This window comes from Lithobates pipiens, unplaced genomic scaffold, assembly GCF_037356315.1.
Source record: "Lithobates pipiens isolate NorthernLeopardFrog02 unplaced genomic scaffold, aLitPip1_a1.2 Scaffold_23, whole genome shotgun sequence".
In the NCBI taxonomy this organism is placed as follows: Eukaryota; Metazoa; Chordata; class Amphibia; order Anura; family Ranidae; genus Lithobates; species Lithobates pipiens.
The window spans coordinates 311,650,900-311,668,155 of record NW_027507785.1 but is presented as its reverse complement, the minus strand read 5'-3'; the positions used below and the strand labels follow the sequence as shown (position 1 = coordinate 311,668,155).

The following is a 17,256-nucleotide window of genomic DNA, read 5'->3' as shown; positions in this document are numbered from 1 at the left end:
CGGCTGAAAGAATGACCTCATATCCGAAGTCACCAACACATCTTCAAACCGGCCTCTTCTTGCAGGCGCTGTTGGATTGGTACCCGCAAATCCTTCTCTGGGAGTGGGAATTGCTCCTCTGCCAGCGCACGCAAAAGCAGAATGCAGCATTTCTCGAAGCAAGGCCTGGAAGTGCTGCATTCTGACAGCCCTCTGCGACGGCGGTAACATTTCCGCCATTTTGTGTTTGTACCGGGGGTCTAAGTACGTTGCCACCCAGTACTGGTCCTTGACCCTCATGCTTTTTATACGGGGGTCCCTATTAAAACACTGGAGCATGAAGGCCCCCATTTGCACTAAAGTGGAAGCGGTGTGGTGGCCTGGCTCCTGCTCATCATCCAGGATAATGTCGTCCTCTTCATTCTCCTCTCCCCATCCTCGCACAACAGGGATCCCAGAAAGGTTTAAAGCATGCTCTTCTTGCTCCTGCTCATCCGCCCCGGCACCATCCTCCTCTGACTCCTCATCAGACTCCTGTTGTTGACTTGTCTCAGATAGAGTAGCCCCCCCTGGGAATTCATCCAGCATTGCGACTTCCTCATCTTCCCGCTCCTGCTCCTCCACAGCCTGATCAATGACACGACGCAATGCACGCTCCAGAAAGAAGGCATAAGGTACCATGTCACTGATGGCGCCATGGCTGCGACTGACCAGTTTGGTGATCTCCTCAAATGGCCGCAGAAGTCTGCATGTGTCGCGCATGAGCAGCCACTGGCGCGGTGAAAAAAAACCCAGCTCCCCAGAACCGTTTCTTTCGCAGAGTTCATACAGGTAGACGTTAACTGCACGTTTCTGCTGGAGCAGCCTATCAAGCATATAGAAGGTTGAGTTCCATCGCGTCGGGCAATCGCAAATAAGACGTCTGACCGGCAGATGGTGTCGCCGCTGAATGTCAGCAAGGCGAGCCATGGCCGTGTAAGATCTTCTGAAATGGGCCGAGATTTTCCTTGCCTGCCGCAAGATGTCCTGGACCCCAGGGTATTTGACAAGGAATCGCTGCACGACCAAGTTTAAGACGTGTGCCATGCACGGCACGTGCGTGATTTTGCCCTGTTTCAATGCGCTAAGCAGATTGGCACCGTTGTCACACACCACTTTACCAACTGTCAAATTGAGCGGTGTTAGCCACTCATCTGCCTGTGAACGCAAAGCTGAAAGGAGTGCCGGGCCAGTGTGGCTCTTTGCTTCCAGGCACAACAGACGCAGCACGGCATGGCAACGTCTCACCTGGCATGTGGAATAGGTTCTGGGGAGCTTGGGCGGTGCAGTGGAAGAGACGCTAGCAGCGGAAAAGGAGGAGGCAGCTGAGGAGGAGAGGGAGGAGGATGGAGTAGGAGGAGGAGAAGAAGAGTCAGGCCTGCATGCAATCCGTGGCGGTAAAACCAAATCTACACGGGTGCCACGGGTTACATGCTTGACGGCCGTCAGAAGGTTCACCCAGTGGGCAGTAAAACTGATATACCTTCCCTGCCCGTGTTTGCTAGACCACGTGTCTGTGGTCAGATGTATCTTGGCACCGACACTGTGTGCCAGAGATACATTCACTTGCCGCTGAACATGGCCATATAGCTCTGGGATGCCCTTCTCTGAGAAATACTTCCTTCCTGGGACCTTCCATTGTGGTGTTCCAATGGCCACAAATTTGCGAAAGGCCTCCGAGTCCACCAGTTTATATGGCAGTAGTTGGCGGGCTATGAGTTCTGACAAGCCAGCCGCCAACCGTTGGGCAAGAGGGTTATCCGGCGTCATCATTTTTTTACGCTCAAACATTAGGCCCACGGAAGCCTGCCTTTTTGCAGAAAAATGTGAGCTTGGCGTGATGGAAGGTGGAGTGGAGGACAATTGTGAGGAGAGAGGAGAAGGAGAAGTAGAAGACGAGGCTGGACGGTGAGAGCCTGCAGTGTGGCTTTGTGTGTTCCGTTGCTCCCACTGGGCTCGGTGATGGCTGCTCATGTGCCTTCTTAAGGCGGTCGTCCCTAGGTGAGTATTGGGCTTACCGCGACTAACGCGTTGACTGCAAAGATTGCAGATGGCAACGCTATTGTCAGCAGCGGACACGTTAAAAAAAGCCCACACTGCGGAGCCATGTGCCGGTGTCCTGGGAGCGCCAGATGTGACCGTACATGGTCGATGACTCGCTCCTGATACATTTGCAGTCTGCTTTGTCCCTGCTGTGCAATGTAAGTCATTGCTGCTTCTCCTCCCTATCTGCTGGTCCATATCTCCCTCTGAACTCCCCTCCTCTTCCTCTCTTGTGGGCACCCACGTGACATCACTAGACACGTCATCATCAACGTCACCTTCCCCACCGCTATAAGTAGAGTAGGCAGCAACACCGGGGACCAACCTCCTCCTTGGGCTGATCTGGGTACTGGCGTCAGACTGCTGAGTAGCGCTTGTTGCTACCTCCTCTTCCTGATCCAATACCAAGAGTGGCTGCGCATCAGAAATGTCCTCTTGATATGGATCGGAAAATAATTCCAGTGACTCAAGCGGAAGGTATGTGGTGGTGGTGGTGGTGGTCGTGTTGTTGGTGGTAGTGTCTTTGGGGGTGCACATAGCAGAGAGTGAAGAAGAGGGTGCAGATCGAGAGGATGAGGAGGGTGCAGAAGAGTAAGGCTGAGCGAGCCACTCAACCAAGTCTGGTGCATCCTTTAAAGTAATTGAACGCACCTTCTGCAACTTCCCACTTTGGCTCAAGCCTGTTGCTCCTGCCCTACCCCTACCACCCCTGCGGAAGGGCCTGCCTCTTCCTCTGCATGTCATTTTTTAAATGACCCTGTGACAAAACTCTTAGTCCCTATACCGCTGAAGGACTGCTGCAGTATAGGTGAGCGGTCAGCAGTGGTGCACGTCAACCCTATCTATTGTGGACCTATAGCGGTCCTTACAGAACAGCAGACTGTACCGCACTCAAGCCTATGTACCGTAGCACCCTATACCAAGTTACCAGTCCTTATAAGAACTTTTGTGGACCAAGCAGGTTGTGTATTAGTGTTTAGCAGACTGTACGTCAGTCCCTATACCGCTGAAGGACTGCTGCAGTATAGGGCAGCGGTCAGCAGTGGTGCACGTCAACCCTATCTATTGTGGACCGATAGCGGTCCTTACAGAACAGCAGACTGTACCGCACTCAAGCCTATGTACCGTAGCACCCTATACCAAGTTACCAGTCCTTATAAGAACTTTTGTGGACCAAGCAGGTTGTGTATTAGTGTTTAGCAGACTGTACGTCAGTCCCTATACCGCTGAAGGACTGCTGCAGTATAGGGCAGCGGTCAGCAGTGGTGCACGTCAACCCTATCTATTGTGGACCGATAGCGGTCCTTACAGAACAGCAGACTGTACCGCACTCAAGCCTATGTACCGTAGCACCCTATACCAAGTTACCAGTCCTTATAAGAACTTTTGTGGAACAAGCAGGTTGTGTGTTAGTGATTAGCAGACTGTACGTCAGTCCCTATACCGCTGAAGGACTGCTGCAGTATAGGTGAGCGGTCAGCAGTGGTGCACGTCAACCCTATCTATTGTGGACCGATAGCGGTCCTTACAGAACAGCAGACTGTACCGCACTCAAGCCTATGTACCGTAGCACCCTATACCAAGTTACCAGTCCTTATAAGAACTTTTGTGGACCAAGCAGGTTGTGTATTAGTGTTTAGCAGACTGTACGTCAGTCCCTATACCGCTGAAGGACTGCTGCAGTATAGGGCAGCGGTCAGCAGTGGTGCACGTCAACCCTATCTATTGTGGACCGATAGCGGTCCTTACAGAACAGCAGACTGTACCGCACTCAAGCCTATGTACCGTAGCACCCTATACCAAGTTACCAGTCCTTATAAGAACTTTTGTGGACCAAGCAGGTTGTGTATTAGTGTTTAGCAGACTGTACGTCAGTCCCTATACCGCTGAAGGACTGCTGCAGTATAGGGCAGCGGTCAGCAGTGGTGCACGTCAACCCTATCTATTGTGGACCGATAGCGGTCCTTACAGAACAGCAGACTGTACCGCACTCAAGCCTATGTACCGTAGCACCCTATACCAAGTTACCAGTCCTTATAAGAACTTTTGTGGACCAAGCAGGTTGTGTATTAGTGTTTAGCAGACTGTACGTCAGTCCCTATACCGCTGAAGGACTGCTGCAGTATAGGGCAGCGGTCAGCAGTGGTGCACGTCAACCCTATCTATTGTGGACCGATAGCGGTCCTTACAGAACAGCAGACTGTACCGCACTCAAGCCTATGTACCGTAGCACCCTATACCAAGTTACCAGTCCTTATAAGAACTTTTGTGGAACAAGCAGGTTGTGTGTTAGTGATTAGCAGACTGTACGTCAGTCCCTATACCAATGAAGGACTGCTGCAGTATAGGGCAGCGGTCAGCAGTAGTGCACGGCAACCCTATGTATTGTGGACCGATAGCGGTCCTTACAGAACAGCAGACTGTACTGCACTCAGGCCTATGTACCGTAGCACCCTATACCAAGTTACCAGTCCTTATAAAAACTTTTGTGGACCAAGCAGGTTGTGTGTTAGTGTTTAGCAGACTGTGCGTCAGTCCCTATACCGCTGAAGGACTGCTGCAGTATAGGGCAGCGGTCAGCAGTAGTGCACGGCAACCCTATGTATTGTGGACCGATAGCGGTCCTTACAGAACAGCAGACTGTAACGCACTCAGGCCTATGTACCGTAGCACCCTATACCAAGTTACCAGTCCTTATAAGAACTTTTGTGGACCAAGCAGGTTGTGTGTTAGTGATTAGCAGACTGTACGTCAGTCCCTATACCAATGAAGGACTGCTGCAGTATAGGGCAGCGGTCAGCAGTAGTGCACGGCAACCCTATGTATTGTGGACCGATAGCGGTCCTTACAGAACAGCAGACTGTACCGCACCCAAGCCTATGTACCGTAGCACCCTAGACAGACCAAGTTACCAGTCCTGATAAAGAGCTTTGTGGAACAAGTGAGTTGTGAATGATTAGCAGACTGCAGCAGAAGGGCAGCAGTCAAGTATAATATTCTTTCTATATTTGGAAGAAAGAATATTATACGTGTACAAGCCTATTACCGTACCACTGATACCAGTCCTGAAAAGAACCTTTGTGGAACTAATAGTAACAGCAAGTCTTTAAAATTATCCTCACTGCCTGACACACTGCTTCCTGCCTGTCCCTATACAAATTGGCAAAAAAGAGTAGGCTGGAACGATTAGCTGGAACAGCTCTTTTGTGGACCTGATAGTAACAGCTAATGATGATGATGATGATGATGATGAAGAAAGACTAATCTGGCTGAGCTGTCCCTAAAATAGCAGCATACAGCGCTCTGTCCCTTTATCTAAACTGACAAAAGAAACTCAGGCTGCTGACCTAACACCTATACCAGTCCTGAAAAGAACTTTTGTGTACCAAATAGCTAGCGTTTTCTCTGTCCCTACTCCACACAGGATCCTTTCCCTACAGTGACAGAAGAAAGAATGTAAAATGGCCACCGGATCGGGTGTATTTATAGGTTAGGGGGAATGTCCAAGTGTCCATGAGCTGTCATGTCTCAATTGGTTGTCCTGTAACACATGATAAACGTGTCACGAAAGGTTAAAGTTCTTGTATACATTAAACACGTAAGTCCGCCGGGGCGAACGACGGAAAAAGGCGTTCGAACCCGCGGACGGCGAAAGTCGGAAATTCGCCGCGAAACGACCGCCGGGCGAACCGTTCGGCCATCACTATCTCTAGGTTCTCCTAGCCGCAGTAGTGTGAACCCAGCCTGAAACAGATCCCCGCAGGGACTAGGTATAATTTATAGAAGGTGAGTCTCCTGCAGGTATAACAAATAGCCGGTGAGCGCCGTTACTACCTCCTTAGCATTTATTTAGGAAAAATTACCTGTTTGCAAATCATTTATTAACAAAATATAAAACGGTTTTGTATTTTATTTTATTTTTTAATTTGGTCTTTTTACATTTTTTTAAAGGGGCGCTCCAGCCACGTTTTTTTTTTTTTTTTTACAAACACTGTAGCTGCTGACTTTTAATAAGGACACTTACCTGTCCAGCGAGCCCGCGATGTCGCCCCCCCCCCCCCCCCCCTGAGGCCGATCCATCAGATCGGCTGTCAGCGCCGCCATCTTAACGAAGGGAAACAGGCAGTGGAGTCTTGCGGCTTCACTGCCCTTTTCCTACTGCACATGCGCGAGTGGCGCGGTGCTTTGTGAATGGCGCCATTGTTTTCTGGGACACACACGTCCCAGTGGCCACTCCCTGAAGAGGAGGAAGCGCTGTGGAATAGGAATAGGCAGATTAGGAAGACTGCCTAGCAACAGGGGTTTCTGGGAATTTAAAAAAAAATTGAATTTTTTATTTTTAAAAAAAAAACATTAATGCTATTTTTTATTTTTGGATGGCCCTCCACGTTAACAACAAATAAAAAACCCAGAGGGGATCACATATCACCAAAAGAAAGCTTTATTTGTGGGAAAAAATGATAAAATTATACAGTGCTGTATGACCGCGCAATTGTCATTCAAGAGCCATCAGGAAGACTGTACGGGGCTCAGTGATTGCTAACAGCAGCCTTGCTTGCAATGGAGGTTTCAGTTCATCTCAAAGATGTTCAGTTGGTATCAAGTCTCTGTACAGGTCATCCAGTTCTTCCACTAAACTCATTAAACCACATCTTTGTGGTGCTGGCTTTGCACACAGGGGCGCAGTCATGCTGGAACAAAAAAGGGTCTTCCCCAGACTGTTATCACAAGTTTGAAAGCACACAATCGTCGAAAATGTCTTTTTATACTGTAGCACAGGGGTAAGCAACCTCGGCCCTCCAGCTGTGGTGAAATTACAAGTCCCATGAGACCTTGCAAGACCCTGACAATCACTGGAGGGCTGAGGTTGCATACCCCTGCTCTAGCATTAAATGTACCTTTCATTAAAAACACCTGAACTCAATCAATTATGCAAAGTTTACAAACTTTTGGTTACAGTATAAGGATGTAATATTTTTACAAAATTCCCTTTTGCAATGTTGTGTTTCTGTAAGAAGCAATGGGCATGCAGTCAGCCAATCTGCACTTCAGCAGGAGTCATCTGTAAGCGTAGAGTGTATTTGCTCTGCCACTTGCTGTTTGCGCTTGCTCCAGCAGGGTGTGCTAGAAAGGCATCATTCTGTGTTATGAATGTTTAACCGGTTCACGTATTTATACATGATTCTGCAGTTCTGCATAGGGGGCACACACTCGCACGCACGCTGCTTCTGCTGTGATTAGTCACAGTAGAAGCCGATCAGCGGGTGCCGGCCAATGGATGTCCGCTGGTACCTTCTGATTGTGAAGGAGAGATATAGGACGGAGGTCGGCATATGTAAACAATGCAGAGCTCCGTCCTGTCAGGAGGCATGTGAAGCCGCAAGACTCCACTGCCTGTTTCCCTTCGTTAAGATGGCGGCGCTGACAGCCGATCTGATGGACGGATCGGCCTCGGGGGGGGGGGGGGGGTTGACATTGCGGGTTCGCTGGACAGGTAAGTGTCCTTATTAAAAGTCAGTAGCTACAGTGTTTGTAAAAAAAAAAAAAAAACGCGGCCGGAACGCCCCTTTAAAAAAAATGTGAAAAGATACAAAACCGTTTTATATTTTGTTAATAAATTTTGCAAACAGGTAATTTTTCTCCTTCGTTGATGTGTGGTGATGCTACACTGATGGGCACTGATAGGCTGCATTGATAGGCACTGATAAGGTGACACTGATGGGCTCTGATAAGGTGACACTGATGGGCACAGAGAGGTGGCACTGATGGGCGGCACTGAAGGGCATTGACAGGTGGCACTGAAGGGCACTGATAGCTGCCACTGATGGGTGGCAGTGATTGGCACTGGTGACACTGATAGGCAGCACTGCTAGGTGGCACTGATGAGGCACTGATTGGCACCACTGGTGGGCATTGATAGGTGGCACTTGTGGGCACTGATAGGTGGCACTGATTGCTGGCACTGATTTGTGGCACTGTGGGCACTTATTCGTGGCACTGGCAGGTGGCACTGGCAGGCAGTACTTGTGGGCACATATAAGGCGGCTTCGCCTCTTCCTCTTTGGGACCTGATGTCCTTTCAAACAGAAGCCGGTGATCAGCTTTTTTTCTTCTCACGCTGTCAGTGTGGGAAGAAAAAAAAAAAAAAAGATTACCGATCCTCTGTTTACATCATGTGATCAGCTGTAATTGGCTGACAGCTGATCACGTGGTAAGGGAGGGGATCGGACCCTTACTCAGATCTGTGATCACCTGAGTCTCATTGATCTCATTGGGTGATCACAGAGTTTTTTACTGACCTGAAATGAGTTGAATTGTTGTCTATGGGACATTACTCACCGCTAAGTAAAGATCAGTAATACAGCGTTGGATACAGAACAGTAAAACAAAAATAGAATATGTTACATTCGAGTGCAGTCATTTACTCACATATGCATGTTTACTCATCTATAAGCATGTTCACATGAGCGTAAATGAGTACATTACGATACGGACAATGAAAAATAATTGTACTCGTCTATACGCTTACGCACCTTTACTCGCCTATACTGAACATTAATCAGGTCTTTACACACAGTTTTTGCCCCCTTGCACACGGGCATCACAACTTCCTGAGCAAACATCAGTAAATGATGACGCCCATGTGAAAGGGGCCTTAGCCCGCAAAGGAAGTTCCCATGAACTCAGAAAGAACATAGACACTCCATGCAGATCACAGGAGTAATGCCGCGTACACACGGTCGGAATTCCGGCCAGGAAAAGACCGATGAGAGCTTTTCACCGGAAAATGCAACCATGTGTATGCTCCATCGGAATTTAGCTGTCCGAATTTCTGCCAGCCAAAAATTGATAGCATGTTCTCAATTTTCCCGACAGAAAAACTTTCTATCGGTAATTCCGATCGTGTGTATGCAATTCCGAAACGCCAAAAATCATGCATGCTCAGATTCAACTATGAGACAGAAGCTATTGGCTACTGGCTATTGAACTTCCTTTTTCTAGTCACGTCGTACGTGTTGTACGTCACCGCGTTATAAATGATCGGAATTTAAAGTGACCGTGTGTAGGCAAGATAGCTTGAGACAAATTCCGTCGGAATTCCGTCGGGAAAAGCATCAGAGCTTTTTCCGATGAGAATTCCGATCGTGTGTACGCGGCATAAGAGTTGGGCCTAGAACCACATGGCTGCAAGGCATCTTATCGCTAAGTCTGTAATCCAAACTATTATCCATTGAAATAATATATCTTATTATTTTTCAATGCAGGAGAAACCAGAGGACTTCGTCTCCTTCCCCAACCCATCATACAGTGACCCAGAAATCACAGATGTACAGGAAGCCCTACAATTTAAGTATGCCGCCATCATCGGGGAGACACCTGAGGCTCACCCACTTCTTCAAACCACAACAGATGATACTGTGGTGGAGCTTGTAGATAAGGTTGTCCCACTTATGACCACAACAGATGACAATATGGTGGAGCACATGGCTGAGGTTGGCCAACTTCTTCAGACCACAGCAGATAATTTCACAGAGCAAACATCTGGCTATCGACCAACAGATGACAATATGGTGGAGCATATGGCCAAGGTTGGCCCACCTCTTCAGATCACAGTGGATAATATGACTGAGCACATGTCTGGCTATCGCCCGCAAGCTACCCGACCGAACCTACAGAGTCAGGATTCATACTGTAGTCCCTTCCATTTGTTGGACATTCAGAGAGAAGCTCTAAGACCGGATGGGCCAATTGATGGCTCAGATAGGAACAACACCTTCCAGATGGATTTCAGTTTGTTCCAAGGGATGGACCTGCAGGTACTTCATGATGGAGCACTGGAGGATGACTCTGCTTCCTTGCAGGTGACGGCCAGTATGGCCACATGGAGTGAACATCAGACGTACCGTGACATCACAGAAATGGCAGATATTCTGAGCAGTAAGCTAAATAGCCATTTACCGCTGGACCACAGAGGATTACAGGACACAAATCCGTACTTTCCACAAATGTTTGCAAGGGGAACATAATATGTGTGTGGTGTATTGTTCTCATCAGACAGCTTTAAAGGAAACCTTAGACAATATGGAGGTTGCTATTGGTGAAATTGCTAGTTGCCTGGCTGTCAGGATTACACTCTTGCTTTACTACTTCGAGTCACTGGTCTGCAAGAAGTATGCAGATCAGGAGTTTTGACCTCACTGACTTTCTGATTTGCATCCTTAGTCCAGGTCAATGACTCACAAAGTATTGAAAAGGGATGACTGAGACTGAGAGTTTTCATTTCACTGCAGTTTCTATGAAAATTAGGAGATTTCGATCAATGAAGACATTGGAAGGAAGTGAGATGAACTCTCCAACAGCAACTCTGACAAATTAAAAATTATTTTCTTTCGTAGACTAGAGAAAGTTTAGAACCCTTGTAATTGACTGTGTCCCTGTTGCAAAGTTCCCCTCTCTTCCTGTCTGATGAAAATGTCATCAGGACATTCCTGTGAAGGGAAATCTTTCTAATGAAGCCTCTAATGCAGTGGTCTCCAAACGTCCTAAATGAAGGGCCAGTTTTACTTCCTTCAGACTTTAGGGGGGCTGGACTGTGGCTATCGGGAGTACAAAATGTCCTTGAATCTGAGTAAACAGTGCCCCATCGTTGATGTCATTGGGAGGATTTGGGCTCCGTCATTGGGCTCCGTCATTGGGCCCCATTGCTGGTGTCATTGGGAGGAAATGTGCTCCTTCATTGGTGACATTGGCCCCATTGCTGGTGTCAGTGGGAAGAATTGTGCCCTGTCATTGAGCCCCATTGCTGGTGTCATTGGGAGGAAATGTGCCCCATCATTGGTGTCATTGGCCCCATTGCTGGTGTCATTGGGAGGCATTGGGAGTCATTGTTGAGGTCATTGGGAGGAATTGTGTCCTGTCACTGGGCCCCATTGCTGGTGTCATTGGGAGGAAATGTGCTCCATCATTGGTGTCATTGGCCCCATTGCTGGTGTCATTGGGAGGCATTGGGAGTCATTGTTGAGGTCATTGGGAGGAATTGTGTCCTGTCACTGGGCCCCATTGCTGGTGTCATTGGGAGGAAATGTGCTCCATCATTGGTTTCATTGGCCATATTGCTGGTGTCATTGGGAGGAATTGTGCCCTACCGTTGGGGTCATTGGGAGGAATTGTGCCCCTTTGTTGGTGTCGGTGGGGGGGGGGATTGTGCTCCATTGCTGGTGTATGTATGAATTGGTGCCCCAAGGGCCGAATAAAAGCAAACAAGGGACCTCCTCTGGCACCTGGGCCACAGTTTGGAGACCACTGCTCTAATGGATAGCAGCAAGGGTTCGTTTACACTAGCATTGACCTCTTAAGTGCGATCCACAGTGGATCACTTTTCAAAGGGCGTTTGACAGGTGGCGAGCTGGCATTGTATCACCTCCTCGGCAACCAGTTTAACCCCTAATAGCCTGCACTGGTTGCAATGCAGCCCCATTCAGTTGAATGGGTTGCATTTAGAGGGTGGTACGAGGGGGGGGGGGGGAGAAAACCCAGCTGTGTCATGTGTACACCTCTGTCCTCTGCATACTAGGGAGCAGTAGGGGGTTCCAAGTACGTGATTCAACTATGTGTTTTTACCACTTCCTAACTGCAAATGTAAATAAAGCTAGGCTCCTTATTGGCCTAATATTTTACAATTTTATTCACAGGAAGCTAAACACAGATGAGGCTCAAATACACAAAAAGGAAAAAAAAATAAAAAAACTCTAAATGAAACAAGCATCCTGTAAATAAAAGAAAAATAACTAACCCATTTTCTTTATTTTCAAGAAAATTTTATACAGTATTTCTTGCCAAAATCTATGTTGCTAAAATGACTCCACTGATCCTCAACCAGGCAACTCGCAATTTCAGGAGGTCAGGGATGGCAACCTTCATACACTATATTGCCAAAAGTATTGAGACGCCTGCCTTTACATTCACATGAAATTTAATGAGATGCCAGTCTTAGTCTGTAGGGTTCAATATTGAGTTGGCCCACCCTTTGCAGCTACGACAGCTTCAACTCTTCTGGGAAGGCTGTCCACAAGGTTTAGGAGTTTGTCGACGTGCATTTGTGCATGTAAAGGCAGGCATCTCAATACTTTTGATAATTTAGTGTATATATCTCTGTGCAGGTTTTCTTAACTTGAAACATGTGATATAGCATTAATTGTATTAAATCTCTGTCTGTTTCCAGAGGCATTATTGTCATTAGCGGTTCTGATCCACTTCAGTTTAAAGCTTGTAAAAAGTTCTTTAAAGTCAACCTGTGCTCTGATAATAGATTTACCAGAACTGCTCCTTCCCAGCAGCACATACTCTTTTCCTCCTCTCCCCTCCTGCTCTGATTACCTGTACGACCGAGGAAAATAAGTCCTGTGTAAGCTCCTAGTTGCTCTGGCTGGGGCTTACACAAGGCTAAGAACCCTCCCTCTACCCTCATGTGACAGCACTGTCGTCTGACCATTGGCTGCTCAGGCAGCCAATGCTGCATTGTGGGAGGGACAGGAGTGATTCCTATGCTCCGCCCCCAGGGAAGCTCCAGCCAGGTTTTGTCTTCAGCCCAGGTAGCTGAACGGAGCGGTGAAGGAGCGAAGGGATCTGTGGGGGGCATTAAAGCCAAACTCTGGGCAGAAAAAAAAAACTGAATTCCAGGAAGAATGGTTTTGTAAAATGTTATATTGGGCCAGTGTGGTTCCTGCTAAGGATTACTATGTAACATTCAGAGAGCTACTGAGAAAGCTCAAATTGTCAGTGCTGTTCCAAGCCACTGAGCTGTGGTGTCCTGGTTGGTGCCGCTGTGACTTTCCGTCACGTACAGTTCTCACAGCAGGATTGCTCGCTCAGCACCTCCTCCATTTAAAGAACATCTTGTATATTTTTCAATTTTTTTTTTTTCAATATTTTTCAATGAATACAAGTTGTTCTGTGATTTCACTGCACCTTGTCCAATCACAGAATGTCTGGTATTAATTTAAAATAATACAGGATTTTTTTTTTTAATGGAGAACGCGTCCCGCTGTGAGAATTGTATGAGAAGGGGAGTCTCTTCAGAACCGGCCAGAAGAGCACAACTCAAACTGTATGTGGAACGGACTTACCACGGACAATTTGAGTAGTAGACATGTGCAATTTTCTTTTGTTCCGAATTAGTTTTTGAAGGAATTGTGACAAAATCATTCATTCAGAAATATCCGAATTAACGAAAATCCATTTAACGAATATTCGTAAATTAGAAAATCCGAAAATGCGAAAAATCTGAAATAATAACTAACTAATAAGAACTTAACTATTATCAACTATTAAATGATAGGTATTGGAATTTCCTTTCAAATTTGGCTGTTAGTAAACGCAACGAATACGAATTTATCCAAAGTTACAAATTATCCAGAGTAACGAATGTCGTATCTAAACGAGTGGAATGTAACAAATTAATAATAATAAATAACAATAATAAAAACTTTTTTATTATTATTATTTATTATTTGTTCCATTACATTTGTTTAGATGCGGCATTCGTTATTTCGGATAATCTGTAACTTCGGATAAACTTGTGTTCATTACATTCACTAGCAGCCAAATTTGAAAGGAAATTCCAATACCTATAATTTAATAGTTAGTTATTATTAGCTACCGTATTTATCGGCGTATAACACGCACTTTTTTGCCCTTAAAGTCAAGGTAAAATCGCGGGGCGTGTGATCCCCACGATCCCCGTCGATCTACGCTGATTGTGAGCGGAGCAGAGTGATTGCCACCAAGATACACATAGCTGAGTGTACTCGGCTCTTCTCGGCTTCACTCACAGTCACACCCAGCCCTGCCATTGGACCTGTGTTATGTCCATCATAGGGTGGGGCTGGGCGTGACTGTGAGTGGAGCTGAGAAGAGTAGAGTCAACTCGGCTATGTGTATTTCGGCTCCACCCAGCCCCTGAGATCTCGGCGGCGTTCGCTCTGCTTCGGCAAGTCTCAGTGGCGCCAATTTTAAATTCATCCAAGGCTGCGATGGATACTGGGGCAAGGCTGCACTGGAGCTAGGCTGCACCTGCAAGGCTGCACTGGAGCAAGGCTGCACTGGGGCAAGGCTACCCTGACAAGGCTGCACTGACAAGGCTGCACTGACAAGGCTGCAATGGACACTGGGGGCAAGGCTGCACTGGGGCAAGGCTGCACTGGACACTGATAAGGCTGCATTGATGGGCATTTAAATGTACGTTTTTTTCCTTAAACTTCCCTCCTAAACTTTGGGTGCGTGTTATACGCTGGCGCGTGTTATACACCGATAAATACGGTAGTTATTCTTTAAAATTTTCGAACTAATAATAACAAACTATTAAATTATAGGTATTGGAATTTCTTTTTGAATTTGGCTGTTACTGAATGTAACCAAAACTAATTTATCTAAAGTCACAAATTATCCGAAATAACGAATGCCACATCTGAACAAATGGAATGGAACAAATTAATAAATAATAATAATAATAATAATAAATGTTTTTATTATTGTTATTTATTATTATTAATTTGTTCCATTTGTTTAAATACGGCATTCGTTATTTTGGATAATTCATAACTTCGGATAAGTTTGTATTCGTTACATTCACAAACGGCCAAATTTGAAAGGAAATTCCAATACCTATAATTTAATAGTTTGTTATTATTAGTTAGTTATTCTTTTGAATTTTCGGATTGTCTAACTAATAATAATGAACTATTACATAGTTACTTACATACATACATATGTACATAGTAGGTGAGGTTGAAAAAGACACAAGTCCATCAAGTCCAACCTATGTGTGTGATATAATTAAATTATAAGTATTGGAATGTCCTTTCAAATTTGTCTGTTAGTGAACGTAATGAATACAAATTTATCCGAATTTACGAATTATATGAAATAACGAATGCCACATCTAAACAAATGGAATGGAACAAATTATTATTATTATTATTATTATTAATAATAATAATAATAATAATAATAATAAATAATAATAACAAGTTTTTTTATCCTTATTGTTATTTATTATTATTAATTAGTTACGTTCCATTTGTTATTTTGGATATTTTGTAACTTCAGATAAATTCGTTACATTCACTAACAGACAAATTTGAAAGGAAATTCCAATACCTATGATTTAATTGTTAGTTATTATTAGTTAGTACTTCTTTCAAATTTTCAGATTTTCTTTCTTATTTTGAATTCTCAAATTTACGAATTGCGATCATAACGAATGACCCAAAAAACAAAACAAAAAAATTTAAACGAAGACTGTTTTGTTTGTTTTTTTGTTTTTTTAGGCAGTGTACATGTCTATTGAGTAGCCCTCTGGATGTTACATTGCAATCATTAGGCTCGGTTCACACAGGGGCGGCACGACTTGCAGCGCCGCGACCTGTACACGATCAGCTTCGACTTGCAAAACGACTTCTGTATAGAAGTCAATGCAAGTCGCCTGAAGTAGTACAGGAACCTTTTTTCTAAGTCGGAGTGACTTGAGTCGCTCCTATTAGAATGGTTCCATTGTACAGAACGAAGCGCGACTTGTCAGGAGGCTAAGTCGCCTGGACAAGTCGCCCCTGTGTGAACCGAGCCTTAGAGGTTGGCCCAATCTAAATAAAAACAAAAAAAAATTCTCGGAGTTGAGCTTTAATATTGTATCTCTCCCTCAAGCTGATCAATGATCAAGTCACGCAGGGATCTCCAAACTACGGCCCTCCAGCTGTTGTGGAACTACACATCCCATGAGGCATTGTTAAACTCAGACATGACCAGGCATGATGGGAATTGTATTTCCTGAACTGGAGGGCCGTAGTTTGGAGACCCCTGTGACTGAGGGATTGGGATAGCATAGAGCCAGAAGCAGCTCTAGGCTTTGTGAGGCCTTAGGCAAAACTTAGACATGAGGCCCCATACATGGCTCTTAACGCTGCCTGTGCACAGCAGCATTAAAGCGAAGTTCCACCCAAAAGTGGAACTTCCGCTTATACACTTCCTTCCCCCCTCCGGTGTCACATTTGGCACTTTTCAGGGAGGAGGGGGGACAAGGGACCTGTTTTTGGCAGGTCTTCTTCTCCACTTCCAAGAGACAGGGCCGCGGCCATGTCCTGTGGTCTGATAAGACCAGGATAAACTAATTTGATTCAGATGGTGTCAACCAGGTGAGGAGTACAAAGACAAGTGTGCCTTGCCTACAGTCAAGCATGGTGGTGGGAGTGTCATGGTCTGGGGCTGCATGAGTGCTGCCGGCACTGGGGGGCTACAGATCGAGGGAACCATGAATGCCAACATGTACTGTGACCTACTGAAGCAGAGCATGATCCCCTCCCTTCAGAGACTGGAAGAAGTCTCCAGTGGCAATCGGTGAAGTTCTGGTGAACTCCATGCCCAAGAGGGTTAAGGCAGTGCTGGAAAATAATGGTGGTCACACAAAATATCGACACTTTGGGCCCAATTTGGACATTTTCACTTAGGGGTGTACTCACTTTTGTTGCCAGCGGTTTAGACATTAATGGCTGTGTGTTGAGTTATTTTGAGGGGACAACAAATTTACACTGTTATACAAGCTGTACACTCACTACTTTACATTGTAGACAAGTGTCATTTCTTCAGTGTTGTCACATGAAAAGATAGAATAAAATATTTACAAAAACGTGAGGAGTGTACTCACTTTTGTGGGATGCTGTAAGTATTCGCTTTTTAAAAACGTGCCTCAACCACATGATTTTACCGCCCACCAACCACAGATGTAAGCAGGCTTACGTTTTTTTCTTTATATCTCCTTTATTTATTTTATCTACTGATCCTGACAGTAAAACACTTCCAGTCGTAGAGTGAAAATGTTCACTCACAGTATTGTATCTATGGAGGAATAGCACTAGGGCAGGTAGTGTGTTACTGGCAGGATCAGCGGGTATAAATAAAAGACTACAGAACACCTTCCACTATCCCCTTCCCTATAACATGGGATGACATTTGTATAGTCCACAGAGAAAATTGGAAGCAATCCTAACTGATAACATTCAGCCCATATCAGCTTGTTGGGTTTAAGAGATTTTGAACAGACAGGGCTACTTCTTGAAATCAAGGGGCCCCGTACTGACAGGGTCCCCTATAAACATATCAAAGTGATAGTTTTGTTTAAAATACACTAAACACATTAATTGT

The 17,256-nt window shown here is 45.6% G+C and overlaps 1 protein-coding gene across 1 annotated transcript in view; it reads left to right on the top strand.

Moving 5' to 3' along the window:
• Positions 1 to 10,467, top strand: part of LOC143926614 (interleukin-12 receptor subunit beta-2-like) — a 127,976-nt gene extending 117,509 nt beyond the window's left edge. The window contains exon 16 of the mRNA XM_077450515.1: positions 9,327 to 10,467. Within this exon, the coding sequence (XP_077306641.1) occupies positions 9,327 to 10,088 (762 nt within the window). The 3' untranslated portion in view covers positions 10,089 to 10,467. The remainder of the gene's footprint in view (positions 1 to 9,326) is intronic.
• The last annotated feature ends 6,789 nt before the right edge of the window (positions 10,468 to 17,256 follow it).